The sequence below is a fragment of the Sebastes fasciatus genome, chromosome 6 (genome assembly GCF_043250625.1).
Source record: "Sebastes fasciatus isolate fSebFas1 chromosome 6, fSebFas1.pri, whole genome shotgun sequence".
In the NCBI taxonomy this organism is placed as follows: Eukaryota; Metazoa; Chordata; class Actinopteri; order Perciformes; family Sebastidae; genus Sebastes; species Sebastes fasciatus.
In genome coordinates this window covers 19480598-19497536 of record NC_133800.1, presented here as the reverse complement: position 1 = coordinate 19497536, position 16939 = coordinate 19480598, and the positions used below count along the sequence as shown (strand labels likewise).

Sequence of the window (16939 nt, the reverse complement as noted above, 5' to 3'; positions counted from 1 at the left end):
CGTGGATTTGTGGCTTGACTGCAGAGGAGTTTATCACAGATAATTACGTAAGAATGTGCTGGAAAAGGAACAAACCACGGACAGTCTGGGCTGGCAGATGCTGAGCCTCGGCCTACACAGTGCCCCGTGCTCCCTGCACTCCAGCCTCACACACACACTCCGGCCCCCACCGGGCCTCTCTAAGCTTGAAAGGGCAGCAGAGAAAACACTGAAACACTGGAGAGCCCAAATCAGCTTCTCTTTCATTGCTCACCCTACAGCCCCCTTACCACTCTTTCATCCACCGTACATTCAACACAACACAGGTTACTGCATATACAAGTAGTAAAAGTTTGATTTTTTTATAGTCTCTTGTTAAAAATTAGTTACTTTAAATATGAGAAATATAAATTATTTTAGATTCACAATCCTGAAAATCAGTAGATCATAAGGGTAGTAATCACCAGAAGCCCCACGATATGATATCATCCCGATACTTAAGTCACAATACAATCTTATCGTGATTTTAAACATTTTGCGATATGCTGAGTATTGCGATAAGATATATTATGATATATTGTGATTTTTTTTTTACCTTTTTTCAACTCACTCTTTTTGCAAATTATGCAGTTTGACAAAATGTGTTTTATCTAATAAGATACAGATACACTCTGTTCATCTCAGAGTTTTTATTCTCATATCTTGAGGTCAGAGGTCAAGGGACCCCTTTAAAAAATGGCCATGCCAGTTTTTCCTCACCAAAATTTTGTGTAACTTTGGAGCATTATTTAGCGTTCGGTTTGATAAAAGGTTAATAGTTTATATAATTAAAGATCGATACTTGACGTCCGTGTATTGATACAGTACCGCCACACAAAATATTGCGATACTATGCTGTATTGATTTTTTTTTTCCACCCCTATTAGATCATATGGAATTATTAGTTATAAACATTAATCCATAAAAAAAAAAAAAAAAAAAAATACTGATATATTGACCTTATATCAACATTGTGTGAAAAGCTTGTAAATCTTACATATTAAACTTCTTATCTACAAAAAAACAATGTGATTTTTTTTTGTCAACTGATACTGCTGTGATGCGGATGAAACATAAACAGTGATGTGCCAGATGGGGAACAAACTATATAAGAATTGTGGGGATGGTGAGCATAAACCTACATAGTGTGGGGAATGTGATATGACAGCAAAATCTTTTTACAGGTAAGGCCACTGCAGAGAGTCATCTTAAAGTGTTGACATGTCTGCTGCTCACTTGCTAGAATAATAAAAACACTCTTCTCCAACAGTACAATAGAGGAAGAAAGAGGTGCGGTACGACCGTAAACACACGATTGAACAATCTGTCACTACGATAAAAAGCACAAGATAAACTCAGTTTTGTTGTAGGGCACACTTACCCATACATAAAGACTACCACCACCACTAAATTCACTCCCGGGGATGTGCGCACTACAGCGGCAGCTATAGGAAGCAGTTGTGGGTTTAATGGTTTATTCTGTATTATGAAGGAAACCAAGAGAGCCCAGGGACCATTGAGACGCCTTTTGCCAGGTTCCGTCTCTTCTACTCCGCCATTAGATGGAAATGATTTCAGATCACTGCCTAGCAGCCCCTGAATCGAATGAGTGACCCCAAGGTGAACATGGTACTATATAGCCCTATTGCAGGCTCATTCAGCCATTCATCCACTGTAGACATCATTACTTCCATATTTTACAGGTGTCAAAAGTGATATGGCTATACTGTGTGTGTGTGTGTGTGTGTGTGTGTGTGTGTGTGTGTGTGTGTGTGTGTGTGTGAGAGAGAGAGAGAGAGCAAGATTGTGAGGCAGAGAGGAACGAGGGAGATGAGCTGTAAAACGAGGCAATTTCTCATCTGAAAACTGGTATCAGTTATCTTTTTAATTCATATATTGTCCTTATATTTATTTGTATGGTGGAGTGCTATAAAAACACTGGTACATATGCATGGCTGCAGAGGCTCCCCATACTCTGTTATTAAAGAGGAACTTTACTTTGAGTTAGTATTTACACATACAGTCACTTAATTACACTATCAATTGATCCTGGTCCCATTCTATAGTGTTTATTACCCAAAAATACAGTTATGACAAATTGACAGTTGAGAGTTATTGGACGCTAAAATGCAGCGTCTATGTTTCTCCTGAGCAGAAAAATGGTCACTTTTTGCACACGTTATGGAGGTTGCCTTCAGTATGAGTGTGTGTCTATGTGTGGTGGGAGGGCAGATGGTGTGTGTGTGTGTGTGTGTGTGTGTGTGTGTGTGTGTGTGTGTGTGTGTGTGTGTGTGTGTGTGTGTGTGTAGGTGTATCTATGTGCTGGTGTACTGAATTGGAAATGGAAGTTTATAAGGTCGCTGGCAAAAAGCTCTCCTCTGCCCTCTTAAGATAATGAAAACAGCAAAGTGAGAACTAAAATCTGACCGTTGCAAAACTGAAACCGCACCGAGGTAGGAAGATGGATAACCTTGTGCATCAGCCCACTGAATTCTGGATATCAATGCCTTTTCAATTCACTTACTTTTCGCAATCATCAAGGTCAAAAGGCAATTTCTGCAACCATAGAAATAAATAAAACAGGTTGGCAGCAAATTAAATAGAAAGGGGAACAAAGCCATGCCTCCAGCGAGTAACAGAAAAAAAACAAGGGTAGAAAATCTCACATGAAAGCTAATTTCAGATAACATCAAGCTTTGCCATTTGACTAATTGGAATACACTTCGCTCTTCATACAGAAATGCCATTAGCACTTAAAATATTTTGCGTGAAAGATTTTTGTTGTGCAAAGCATTATTTTCGCCATCCATGACAGCATCCAAAAGCTGTTGATGGGAAATACGGTAGATTAATCCAATTGTTTGTAATAATTACAATACCTTAAAAGAACCCTGATGGTAACAGTTTTATTTCCTTCTGCTGGGATTTCACTTTGTCTACTAAAAGCCCAAATGCCATCCCTAATCCATTACAACACACTTCCAATGTTATATAAATGGCCCGTCTATCTACTTTTAAAACAAGCAACATACATAAGTACATTGGTGTATGTAACTTTATCAAGCATCTTTATGACTGACAATTAGGGCTGGTCATTCTATATTTGGAGTATGTGTACAATAAGTTGATGTTTACATTGTCCCCCTTTACATCTTTTCTGTAGGCTTTTATTTAATATCAAAGGTCAGAATCAATCTTTTCCATTTCACACTGTAATAATGCATGTGTTCATTTAGGATAGTGCATAATACAACGACTCAAAAGCTTTAGATTTGAGAAACTAACAACTCGGCTCCAGTTTCTCACTGATACCACAGTTCAGAGGTCAAAAGGTCAATTGCTTGTCAATTGTTCGTAGGAAGGAAGATTTTATTTTTAAGATCCACAAAAAAACACCTACGGGGTAAAGAAGACTTACAGTAAAGTTTTACACTCATTAACTCAAGGTAGGTAGAGTTCGTGAGCTAGAAACTTGCTGACAACATTACGGCTACTTAATACATAAAATAATAACTAGGCTATCCATAATACAACACACTGAAGTAATAGGCTCACTCTGTAACACAGGAGCCAGCACTCACTCGAATCAAAAGGGAACATCTGCTGTTGTGAATACATAAATGTTTACTGTACAAGTGTAATACAAACACCACTTTTAAAATATGTGTGAATAAATACAATTTTACTCCGGCCAAATATTGTACTTCATTTTGCACAACTTTTTTTTTTTTTTTAGTGTGGATGTACTGTAGCTCAAAGAAACTAAATAAATAAAACCTGATTAAAAATTCAATTCAATTTACAAGAAATTCAAAAAGCATCTCAAAGGAGTATGAAAGCCACGCAATATCATCCAAGGGTTTTTATAGTCTTAATTAGGATCAGTGGACCAATAGTATTTATTTAGCCCACAAATGTAATAATCCAATCATTATAATTACTCTAAAACATAATAATCTAAATTTGATTGTATGATATTCATCAAATTTAAAACTATTTGTGGACTGTAATGCAAAATGTTTTTTTCTTATCTTAGTAAGAATGCTCTGGACCACTCGTAAAATGTTCTCTTATCTAAGAGAAGAGCAGAAATAAGAAAATATTGGTGAACCCGAATGGGTAATAAACAAAATAAGAACAAATTGAGGATACAAACTAATTTTCTCTGCTTGTTTCGAGTGCCGCTGATTCTGCTCTCTCGGTAAATATAAGTATTTTGGGTTTGTTCTGAGAAACCACACAGTATATAAAGTATAAATGCTTTTTGTTCAAGGAGCCAGTGCAGTTTCTCGAAAAATAAAAAGGGGCGAGAACAGTTTATTACTGTTTAGAAGCCTCCTTCGGAGAGCAAAGCGAGCACATAGGAGAAAGAGAGTAATGATATGCTTTAGGTCAATATTTTACACAATGATGCATTTTGGGAGGCACACCTCTACAGGGCATGTGTGAAACAATGGGTGTCATAACTGCCCTGTGCGGCTTATTAATCTTCCCTCGCCCCCTAATCAATCTGTTTCTCCCCTCGCAAACACCGGTTACATTCCTGCGTTAAACGAGAGACCATCTTTCACTGTGGCACAAAAGGGTGGCTCCAGGATGGTGATGTCTCTCTTATACGAGGCAGCCAGGAGTAACAGCACAAAACCACTTCCTCGGGATGTTTTCAAATCAATGACAGCAAGATTAAGCAGGGAAAATGTTAGCTGACGTGTTGTCAAGCTTGTGTAGCAGGGATTCTGAGGACATCAACTTTTTCTTTCCATGGCTGATTAATTGCATATGAATCAGCTAGGATAAGAGAAGTCATTTATTATTAAGAGTTTGGCTTTTTTTTTTTCTTTCTTTAAGCCAAAACAGAAATAATGAGTGATTATGTATTAACTATCTGAATAATAGTTTGCAATGACAAAGTCAGACAGATATCCAAAGCTGTGTGACATCATGGTATGTTTTGTCATTATAGGATTTTATAAGACATGTCCAATGAAACAAATGGTGTCATGCCTACAACTGGGAATCATTTCAGAGGTATGTTGTGAAGTCATACTGTGGTGCTCAGCTAAAATTATTCTATAGATGACAGGAAGGGGAAGTAGCCACTAGTCTTGTTATTCCCCATTGTACAGTCATACTGCAGCAATTATTTAAAATCTTTGATTATCCTCAGAGAGGCGATGCAATCATGGCTGAAAATCAATTTCAGGGACATCAGGAAAAATCAAAAAGCTTGCACAGTGCCAACAGGGCCAAGGGCTTGTGCGAGAGAAGAGAAGGGATTTTTTTCTCATCATCGTTTCGGTTTTCCCTTTGCTAAGGGTAATCAGCCAGCAACACCAGAGAGCTCGCTGTTAGTCAGAGCCAGATCCTGATCCTGTTCAGAGCTGCTAGTGATGTGGAGCCAGGTAGCATCCAATTAGTGCTTAGTGTAACTTAATGCAAAGTGCTGGCACTCAGCTCACCGCATCCAACTAGTTGTCATAGAATTTCCACGCTTCTGCTGTCAAATTCATGAACATTTGCTGATTTGCTTTGCCTTCTCAAGGCACCATGAAGTTGAAATGAGACATTTCCATCAATGCCGCGCCGTGTATGGCCATTTTCTGCTAAAACAGATTGGCCTGATTACTGATGAGACAGCAGGAACGTCAGCGACGGCTGCTTGATGCTTATTGACAACTGTGTTGCTTTAGAACCACATTTACTCCTTTTACATATAGAGCAATTTGTAATGGCACAGGTTCCAAAGCTCTGTAATGGATGTAAATCCAATGAAAAAAAAATCATCATTCACGATAAACCAAGAGCATGTACCATTTTTTTAGTAAACAAAGCTGGATATGAAATTCCACCCTTTCTTTATGTTCAATCAAGGCGTGCCTCTTCATATTCAATCAGTCTGGACTTATCTCGCACAGCTGAGAGCAGATCAAGTCTGATAATTACATATTTAAAGACACAGCGTAAAAAGGCAACCCCACACTATGCTGCCTTATTCACAGCAGACTGATTTAGTAGATAGATGAGACACTGGATGATATGCCAGAGACATCACATATGGGTAATATCTTATTTGTCCCCGTTTCATGTATTTCTGCCAGTGGGCAACCTCTGAGTCTGAGAAGTGAAGCCAATGCTGAAGTGCCTTAAACTTGCATTCTTTCTAATAGCCAGCAGGGGGCGACTCCTCTGTTTGCAAAAAGAAGTCAGATTGTATAGAAGTCTATGAGAAAATGACCCTACTTCCCACTTGATTTAATACCTCAGTAAACATTGTAAACATGAGTTTATGGTCTCAATCGCTAGTTTCAAGTCTTCTTCAGTACAGCATGATGTTCATTTAGTAAATTACGGTCCCATTTAGAGTCAAATAGACCATAAAGCAGGATATGCTATAGAGCGTGGCTACCTTGTGATCGACAGGTCGCTACCACGGTGTTGTCCGTTCTGGGAGTTGTCCGTGTTTTTGTCTTAAAGCTTTAACCCTGTGTGTTTTCAGTTCATGAAAGTTCATTGTAACATTTTGATCGCCTGAAAATGTCCTCGGTTGTTCTTAGCGCCACCCTCTCGAGTCACTTCTGGTTGCAAATAACCGAGATGGCGACGGCCAAAATGCCTAACTCAAGGCTTCGAAACGGCAGTACACAAACCAATTGGTGACGTCACTGTGACTACGTCCACATCTTGTATACACGCTATGATTCCTATGGTTCCTTTCCTCTCCCTGAGTGTAAACAGCTGCAAGGAGCGTCTCCACACATTGCGGTCTCTGGCAGAAGGAGGACAATTGAGTTTTGGAAGTGGCATGGAACGAGACATGGGAGCATGAGGTGGCTTCCTCCCTCCGTCTTCCTCAGGGCTCCGTGGGCGGATTGCCCACTCTTTCATAACAGCATTAGCAGAGACTACGCTGCAAAACAGTGGAAAATCCACTCCACCATGTTTCCTCATCAGCGATGTCTTCTCTCTGACCTCCACCTCAGTTTCAGTGACTCGCATGAATATGGAAGATGAATACGGGCCAACTTCTGAGGTTACGCCAAATTCAACAAGAGACAGGCTTGTCAACCATGAAATCGCCTTTACAGAGGGAGTATGGACAAATTTGGATTGGTTGAAGGCACTTTCATCCCTGGGAAATTTCCTGACCTTTATTTTATGTCCTAGGCCATAAAGATCAGGTAAAATGCTATCATAACAACCAGTATAAAGGAAAATGGTGGTCTATTATCCTCCATAATTCCTCTCCGGACATCTATCATCATTCCCCCTCTCTTCAGGCCACCCAGCAGTCATCACAGGACACCCCCATAGTGGTGCAATGTGGAGCTTTCCTCTTTGCCCTTTCTTGGTAATACCTCCTGTGACATACTTGGCTCAGCACCCTTACACAAACACTAACACGCACACACACAAACACACACACACTGCTGTTTGACCTCTGAGGTTCAGTGAGAGCATTAAATACCAATTAGGGTTGTAGCGGGGCCGCGAGGAGGCCTGTGGGAAGCAACGTATTGGTCCCTGGGCATAAATGTGTGTATGTGTGTGTGTGTTTGTGTGTTTGACTACTGCTAGTGCTGGAGTCAAGATTCATACAGTATGTGTGTGCGTGTATGTGTGAGAGAGAGAAAGAGAGAGAGAGTTTGTGCAGGATAAGGACATCAATAAAAAAATCTCCCTATAGGCATACTCCTACTTTCTACACACATGCACAAAAACCACATCTGGATATTTTATTTAATGTAACATTCAAGTCCCCTCTTGTTCATCTCTCTGAGAAGCCTGTTTATTGGCCCAACTTATTTTCTATTACATCATAGCATTGGATTGTTTCGGCTTGAAATTACATTCCCTCAATTTGCTGCTATCATGTACTGAAGCAGTTTAGACGCTGTGTCTTAATAAATAGCCCTAATGCCTACTGTAAAGCTACAATACCTATACGGCTGAAATGGGAACAGTACAATAAGATGTGATGTAGGTTATTTGTCTCAGTTTAATGTTCAAAATAAAACAGCAATACAGGAGGAAGAATATTAGCAAATGCTCTGAAGGCAGCCCTCTGAGAAATATCCGCTCTCTGCAGTGAATCTTGAGACTGTGTGTGATGATCTGCTGTGGTTATCTGGTGGTTTCAGAGTCATGCCCTTTACTGTCCCTCTGTTATTTACTCACCAGACACACACAGCTTGATAAATGTTTTGTCTGACCTTCTAAATTTGTTTTCCTTCCTCTTAACTGTGATTTTATTTCCCTTGGACAGGCCAGACAGAGTGTGTGTGAGTGTCTCTCTCTTTGTGTGTGTCGTCGTATTTGTCTGTTTGCAAAGAAAAAATAAGGTCTATAACCAGAAAGATAAAATACATCCTCTCCTTATTGCAAATTATTTCCATCAGTTCCTCATTTCAATAAAGAAATCATTGAACAAGCAAAGGAATTGAAAGAACCAGTAATTGCATCGCTCCAACAGCCACTGACCATCCATCTAGTGTGTGTCTACTTCAGTCTGGAAAGAGTTAAAGTCGCCACAGGCCAGAGCAGAGTCAACATCGGCCACGGCTTGGCTGGCCTACCCTGCCAGATCAATATCTGCAAATAATAAATTAGCTCCCCAGAGGGGTCGCACTAAACCTTCAGCAACACTGCCCTGGAAAAGTCCACAATTGGTGTGTGCGAGACTCAATAAGCCAGGTGAATGACTGTGCAGGGGCACATCTTTAGCACTCCATAATAGAAAATTAATGGTGCTCAAATCAGTGCTGAGGGCACCCTGAGGGTTACCTAATAGGCCTAGTTAGAACTGTCATCCCTCCCAGAGTCGCCTAAAATATCACATGCAAACACAGGGAGCCAGGGAGAGAGGGAGGAATGGGGCAGAGATATATGTGTGTGTGAAAGTAACAGGGATTACCACCTTTAGTATTGATTACTTTAGTGAAGTGTTATTTTAAATTTGGAAAAGTGAACAGAAACTAAGAGAACTAATGTAAATATCAACGTGTCAGTAAAAAAATCCAACTAATAATTTGAATTCATTTAAAATACTTTTTTTTTTTTTACTCCAGACTGAACTGAAAGCATCACTGTCTCTTAATACTGTACCTCTGTCACTCCTTGTATTTGCCTGCTAGCTTGTTTACCTTAGCATTTACCTGCTTAAAAGTGCTTTATTGGCAGAAAACGCAGAGCCTGAAACTCCTCCTAACTCCTCTTTCCAGACATATTTGAATATATTTTAATTCCCTTCGGTAAAAGACAAGACTCAGCACATTTTTATTAAATAACACAAAGATTGCACACTGTGAATTCAACATTAAACTATACAGTATGTTTAAAATGAATTTTCTTGTTTTCTTGTTCCACTAGTATTTTTACTTTATTTCATTTTGATTCAGATTCTGATTAATTTGCATCATTTATTCTTTATACTATTTAGTATTTTAATGGTCAGATATGACAATATATTGTCCAATTTAATTTTAAGGAATAATTCACAGCCCAATGCACACAAACATATCCATCTCCATTACAGTGGCTGTAATACAGTTTCTTATTAGGAGTTAACTGTAGAAAAAATTTACACCTTAACACCTAATCCGACCAGATTATGTTGTTTATCGTTTATACTTATTATCCTCGGTTTTAATGACAAGTTGTAGGTCACATGGTCATGCTCAAACCAGGGAAATAACAATAACAATTCAGAGAATTTGTGACTGGAAGTAATGAGGAAAAAACAGTGGAAAATAATGGAGCAAAACATCATTCAAATTTCCCATGATTCTGAATATATTAGCCTTATCATCAGCCTATATAACAAACCCTAAAGAAAAAATAAATACCAGACTAAAATGAGCTAATTTTAATAACACATCCACATTTATGCAGCTAAATAAAAACTGAACTAGTTGCTTATGAAAAGTCATCTAAAGTTTGTGGAGGGAAAAAAAAAAGTAAATGTTGGAAATACTAAGTAGATGATCAAATACAATGTGGAAATATGCAAGTTTATCATGTTGGCTGTGTTCAAACATAAACTTGTCCAATCCAGAGGGCTGTTTAAAAGCAGATCTATATGCCCAACAGGCTGGTAATGAGCCTTAAAAGCACATCTGATTACTTATTCCAGCTGGCTTATTCCCCTTCTCCACAAACACAACTATTGGATTCAATAAACATACTTCATATTGATCCTGAGCCACCCGGCAGCACATGCAGCTCTCTTAACCGCTCTCAACAAGATTTATTGCAACTTTGCATGCCGAGCAGAACCGAAGAGACACGCAAACACGAGCATGTGCGCACACACATGCTTACGTTTAAACGCCCAGCGACTTTCTCATCAATGTAACGCACGCACACATGCACACAACCTTTCGATCTTTCCCCTGACCTTAATTTGCCTATGCAGTAATATCAGGGGGGTTGGGATGTGTGTGGGGAGGGGTTTGCCTCCTCATCTCTCCTCCTATCCCCTCTTTAGTGAACTGTCTGCTGCGTTGACACTGAACTTACCCACATGCCGCCACGCTGCCGTCCTCCAGCGCAAACAGAGTGTGTCGCTCTCCGCAGGCCACTTGAGATATTTTCAGAGATGATGGAAGATTCTTGAACAAACGCGGTGCCAGCTGAAAAAAGAAAAAAAAAAAAAGTTCCCAGTGAGGTGACACTGTATCTCTTAGTAGCTCTGTAGTTAAGTTGGTATACTCCATCAGCCTAGCTAACATCCCGAAGACAGGCACAGCTACAGTAGATCCTCTCAGCGTAGATGAAGACAGAACAACGTGAACAACAGAGGGAACAAGAAAAGAAGCAGCATACTCCTTTATGGCGCTGAGCTGTGTAAATCTGATGTTTTTAAGTCCCTGTGTGTATGTCTGTCTGTCTGTCTGTATGTGTTCATGCCAGTGCCACAAAGAAAAAAAATGAAACAGCCTATGAGAAGAAAAGAAAGCCTGGTTCCTCATCATGCGCTTGTTAGCTTGTCCAATCTATGGCAATCAGCACAGTCCCAGGGGTTGAAAGACACGAGATGCCGGGGAAAGGGAAGCCGAGGCTGAGGAAAAGATCAATACTGCACTGTGAAACAAGAAGTGTGGGCTATTTACTCTCCATTGATCTGATGATGCTGGAGAAACACCTCACTCGGCTATTAAATTGAGGGTATAAGTCTACTGTGGAGGGCTTTTTTTTTATTCCCCTCTCCTTTTCTTTCTCTCTTTCTTCACCCCAAGGTCAAGAAAAAGCTAAAAACATCCACAAACAAACAAAAATGGATTGCTTGGGCCAGGGAAAGTAATTAATCTGCATTAAAATGCCAGGGGAACAGGCACTAACTACCCATCTTAAGTGAAGTTTTGCTCAGAGCGACAAGAGACCCATGGCAGCATAGGATGGACTACTAGAGGACACAGTGATAAATACAAATAGACTGCTAGCAGCAGGCCGGCAGAGCTTCACTGGAGCTACTTTAACTGAGGATTTCCACCTGCATGACACAGCAAAGGAGAAGAAAAACACTGAGCAGAAAGTAATGCAGGCCTTTATGCAGCAGAGCAGTGGCAGGTACAGTACATGATGGATAGATGATATCTTCTTGTGCACTATAATGCAAACTATTAACAAACTCAAGGCAGAAGAAGGCAGGTCCAAGAACAAAGATTTTTTTTCCATTTGGTGTTTACTCCTGATGATTTAAGACTTTTACACACAGTTTTTTTTGTGTGTGATTAATTCAATATATTTTTTTCTGACTGTTGTTTTTGTCATGAGTACTTTTACGCAGGAAACAAACATTACGTGCCGAAAAAGTGACTTTTTTGTAGTTGGTACTCTGCCTGCGCAAATCGATTTGTATCTTTTCTTGAAAAAGTGTTGCAACTGTTGGTAAATAGCACCGCTGCCGGTATGAATAGTTCTCATGTTGTTTATTCGTCATGCCCCCGGTGTGTAAAGGCCTTCAGGAAATCGATACGTCTTGTATCTTGAAGTTGCTTCATTTCACTAAAGCATAATATGGCCATAAAATGCTGAAAAAATGCTCTACTATGTTATGGTAGAATGAGACCACTGTGCTGGAAAAAAGGTTTTTACAACCACAATGACCTAAAGTTGAAGGGTCATCACTGAATCACAGGACATTCAATCACATTCATTGATTGCCATTTCGAGTCACTGAAAGGACTACCACATCTTATCCATGTCAAGTGTGTAACAGAAGTCATTTTCTAACATGTTGACATTATATTTTATGCAATTCTACAAAGCTATTAAAGGTGTTTTTCAGTCAGTGTGACAAGGCCTATAGATATATATAGGTACAGCATGAAATCACTGTAGTTTCATACCCAGTTTGATCTAATACAATAGTTTATCACAGAGACTTTATGATGATGCAGAGCTCCATACAGTACAGTACTGTAGAAAAGAAACATTGCACAAACAAAGTTTTTGCATTTACAGAAACAAAAAAATGTTTTTTTTTTTTATGTCATCAATTTCTAGGTCATCTGGGATTGGTTGTAAAAGTAAATAATCATCAAAATATGGTTTATATTGTGAAAAAGTGGTGATGCTGTATTATATAAAGTACATTTATGTGGATAACTGAAGCTAAAATGGCCCTTACACAGCAGAGGGTGAAAATAAAGCCATAGAATTCATCTCTGGTTTCCCAAAAATGTGTCCAGTGGTGGCAGAGCTGCTGACATCCAGATATTTCTCATGGTGTGAAACTCTTTCCCTCCATGTCTGTCTTTGCCTTTCTTCTACTCCTCAGAGGAGTAGCCTTATTGACTGTGTGGCTGTATTACAACAAGCAGTCTCTAATGACTCCCTGAAGACCTCTCTATCCCTACTGCCCGCCCGCCCTCCGTCTCTCTCTCTCCCTCTCTCCCTCTCTCTCTCTCTGTGTGTCTCGCTCTCTATGTCTCTCCTTCTCTGCCTGCTCTTCAGGCTCCAGTTCAGCAGCTAATTAACCCTCTCTAATAGCGTAGATTACATTAGCTTTGAACGGCTCGCACCCTCCACCGGACTCGCACTGCCACACAATGAACCCAGCCTTGCTTTACAAATCTCCCCCTTCACAAGAGCACAATTATGAATTCAAACAACTTCTTATCCACACTCACTCATCCAGGGACAGAAGCCCTCCTCTTCAACCACCCCGCTCCTCCCCTGCCACCCACCTCCCAGGCCTTCACGCAGGGAGTAATGAGAGAACTGAAGAGAGGAGACCACACAACAAGATGGCCATGAAGGGGAGAGGGATATCGAGGGGGGGAGGAGGAGGGGAACCCCTGTTGGGTAAATCAGAGAGGTCACTATAGGTGTTTCATTGGGTGAGGCTACAGAACCCCAGTGATAACCCTCCATCTTAACATTCCTATTCAGCACAGAATGGAAACTTAATTACTGTGGGTGGATAGAGGGAGAGGGGGGAATACCAGGACCAAATGGAGGTTTATGCTTTAAGTGGTCAAAGAGAGGGAATTAGACGCAAGAATGAATGACTTAAGCCAGTGGAAGCTGTTTTCTACACATTGACAAAATGGCCTGGGAACTCAACAGCTTAATGAAGACTTAAGAAATATGTTTTATTTTTTAGGGCTGTCAATTGATTAAAATATTAAAATCACAATTAATCGCATGATTGTCCATAGTTAATTAATCTCAAATTAATTGCACATTTTTAATCTGTTCAAAATGTACCTTAAAGTGAGATGTATCAAGTATTTAATACTCTTATCAACATGGGAGTGGACAAATATGCTTGCTTTATGAAAACGTATGTACATATATACAGTATTTATTATTAGAAATCAATTAACAACACAAAACAATGACAAATATTGTCCAGAAACCCTCACAGGTACTGCATTTAGCATAAAACAATATGCTCGAATCCTAACATGGCAAACTCAACAGCTGTCAGTGTGTCAGTGTGCTGACTTGACTATGACTTGCCCCAAACTGCATGTGATTATCATAAAGTGGGCATGTCTGTAAAGGGGAGACTCGTGGGTACCCATAGAACCCATTTTCATTCACATATCTTGAGGTCAGAGGTCAAGGGACCCCTTTGAAAATGGCCATGGAGCGTTATTTAACCTCCTTCCCGACAAGCTAGTATGACATGGTTGGTACCAATTGATTCCTTAGGTTTTTTAGTTTCATGTGATAGCACTATCTTCACTCTAGCTGAATCCACTACAACCTAAAAATCGCAAGTTGTGGTAATGTGTTAAAGAAATTAGTGGCGTTAAAACGAATTTGCGTTATCACGTTATTATCGCGTTAACTTTGACAGCCCTATTTTCTTCATAAAGCTGCAGATTGTGACGTATCAGACTACTTGATCAGTGAATCTAATCAATCAGCCATCATGTCTTCAAAATACCCTTCTGTTGGTGGGATGGGAGACTATTACACATTATTCAGCAGACCGCTTTAAGAATGTAAGAAGATACTGCGGTTGGTTAGTCATCTTTGATGCAATGAAGCTGATCTGTATAACAGCCGCCATTAAACTGCAGGAGTCCAACCACACTGCAAGAGTGTTCAAACCAATGGAGTACCTAGGAGGAGCGGAAAGAACGAACGCTGAATCGCTGAGAAAAAATAAATTTTTTGAATTGGACATTTTTTCCCTCTCTCTTACAGCACTTACACCACTTAGTGGTGTTTTATGAATGATAATGAGATGAGATATAGTTGTAAAAAAAAAAAAAAGGGTAAAAAGGAAATAAAATATGGAACAAATGGATGTAATCTGCTCGGTCTAAATGTAAATTGGTACATTTGTAGTGAAAGGACATTCTCATGTTTCTTTGTCCGAACAAGTAATTTTCCCTACGTCCCTCTTCTGTAAGGCTTGCCGTAGCAGCATTTTCTGCAGCACAGAGCACTCTCCTTTCTATTTCAATAGGACAGCTCATTTGCTAGACTCCTAGCCCAAACTGCTGACTGGGGTTTTCAAGGCTGTGTACTTTGTGTGCGCGAGGACTAGTGTGCGTGTGCACAGGCTTGTGCTAAAAGAGAGAGAATAGGGAGAGAAAGGCATGAAAGAAGGATAAGCAAAATGGAGCGAAAGAGTGGGAGAGAGAACACATTGTATCATTAAGGTACTCAGAGATCATTAGATATATAAGGGCTCTGCTATGCAAGGTCAGGGCTGCTGTGTTTTTCTAGGTCGGCAGAGGAGCAGTAAAACCAGTCTAATCAGCTGCTTCTCTCTCCTCTCCTCTCCCCCGTATCGCTCCTTTCCTCTTCCATCTAGAGGTAGTGTGGATTACAGCCCAGTTTATCCATGCCTCTGTATGTATTTACTAACATTATCAAGGCTTATGAGCCAAGGACACGGTAAACCACACAAAAGGCACAGAAAGGCTTTGAGCTAGATATTGGCCTCATTACGGGGTAAAGTTGTTGGCTCCCTGTCTCGCTCCCAGGACGTACAAGGCTGCTTTAACCGGTGCAGCACGCTGCCTGACTATCCAGTATTTTTCATTAAGGCCACCCTTTAAAGTGGAGTTTAGCAACTGGCTGTCTGCCCCAATAAAGTGTGTGTGCAAGTGAACATATTTTTTTCAGTTATATGGGAAGGACATGGATTTTATTGAGAGGTAAATCCACTTTGTATAAAAGTAACTGACCATCTCTGTTTTCAGACACCCAGACCAGCACTGAATATTGAAACTTTTCTGATCCCAACCAAAATGTGCCTCCAGCTCCAAGTATTGAAATCTGTCAAGCTGACTCTGAATGTCTGGTCAGATGTGAGATCTTATTTACTTAATCCTCAATCAGATAGATGGATATTTTAATCAGAATGTTTGCCGATCTTAGACTATTTTTCTTGAGGCAGTTCTTATATGGAGGTTTGTTTTTAGATAACATTTAATATTATTATAATGAAAATAAAGAATGAATGATTTGTATTTCTTAAGAGATATTTATTCAATCTTATGTTTCAATTAGATTTTGAAAAAATTAATGTGAAGAACAAAACTTGGGTAATGTATCAGTATCAAAAAATATCAAATAATACATAGCCATAACCCAGATGTTTAAAAGGTCTTACACACCAAGTCCATATTTTTCATATGCATTTTTTTAATCTGTCATCCGATAAAAAATGTTACGCACAGAAACCTTGCACACTGAGTCCTACAAAACTGAATTAAATGTGTGGGTGCAATGGGTAGTGCTAGTCCCAAAATCACTGCTGACCAATCTTTCGTACATCCTTAGTTTAGTGACCATCCCTGATTCCAAGCTGTTCAGCAATCACCTGCCACAATATATCTTTAAATTACATATCTCTGTATATTTTTATTTTTTCATCGCAAAGTGCTTTGTGCTTGGAGACGAAGTAAATGTTTATCATGCTATTTTGGATGATGACGTTTGCACGGACGGTGGCTCTGAGTGGTCAAACAACCCTCTTTTTTAACTTTTGACAGATGCCAAAAAAACGCAGAAAATTTAACCTGTTTCGAAAACTTTAATGACGGACGACAGTTTCGTAGTCGGTGCGTAAATGTGATTGACACAACGTGAGGTCGTATTTATTTCAAAACGTGCAACAATTTTGGACAAAAAATATGGACTTGACTCCACCCCTTCACTCCTCATGTGACTGAGGTCCTCCCAAGTCCACGGGAGGACAAACCGCCGCTGGCCCTGGATGGCAGGGAGGCAATGCCGTTGGTAATGCAGCGTGTTCATCAAGATAATGATGGATAGCCTTATCCTTATCCATCCTCGGCTTTATAGAGATGAATGTCCTGCTTGGCTTCTTACTCAGCACTTTGGCCTTTCCCCCGCTCATTGTGCACTTTATCACACAAACACCCTCACCCAGCCTAAGATGGAGATTAGCAAAGCCTGTCTGGAAAATGGACCCAACTAAAGCCTATCA

The 16939-nt window shown here is 39.9% G+C and overlaps 1 protein-coding gene across 7 annotated transcripts in view; it reads right to left on the bottom strand.

Moving 5' to 3' along the window:
• Positions 1 to 16939, bottom strand: part of LOC141769318 (uncharacterized) — a 322621-nt gene that overhangs the window by 227431 nt on the left and 78251 nt on the right. For all 7 annotated transcript variants that reach the window (XM_074638262.1, XM_074638260.1, XM_074638256.1 and 4 more), the window contains one exon: positions 10534 to 10646. In XM_074638262.1, the coding sequence (XP_074494363.1) occupies positions 10534 to 10646 (113 nt within the window). The remainder of the gene's footprint in view (positions 1 to 10533; positions 10647 to 16939) is intronic.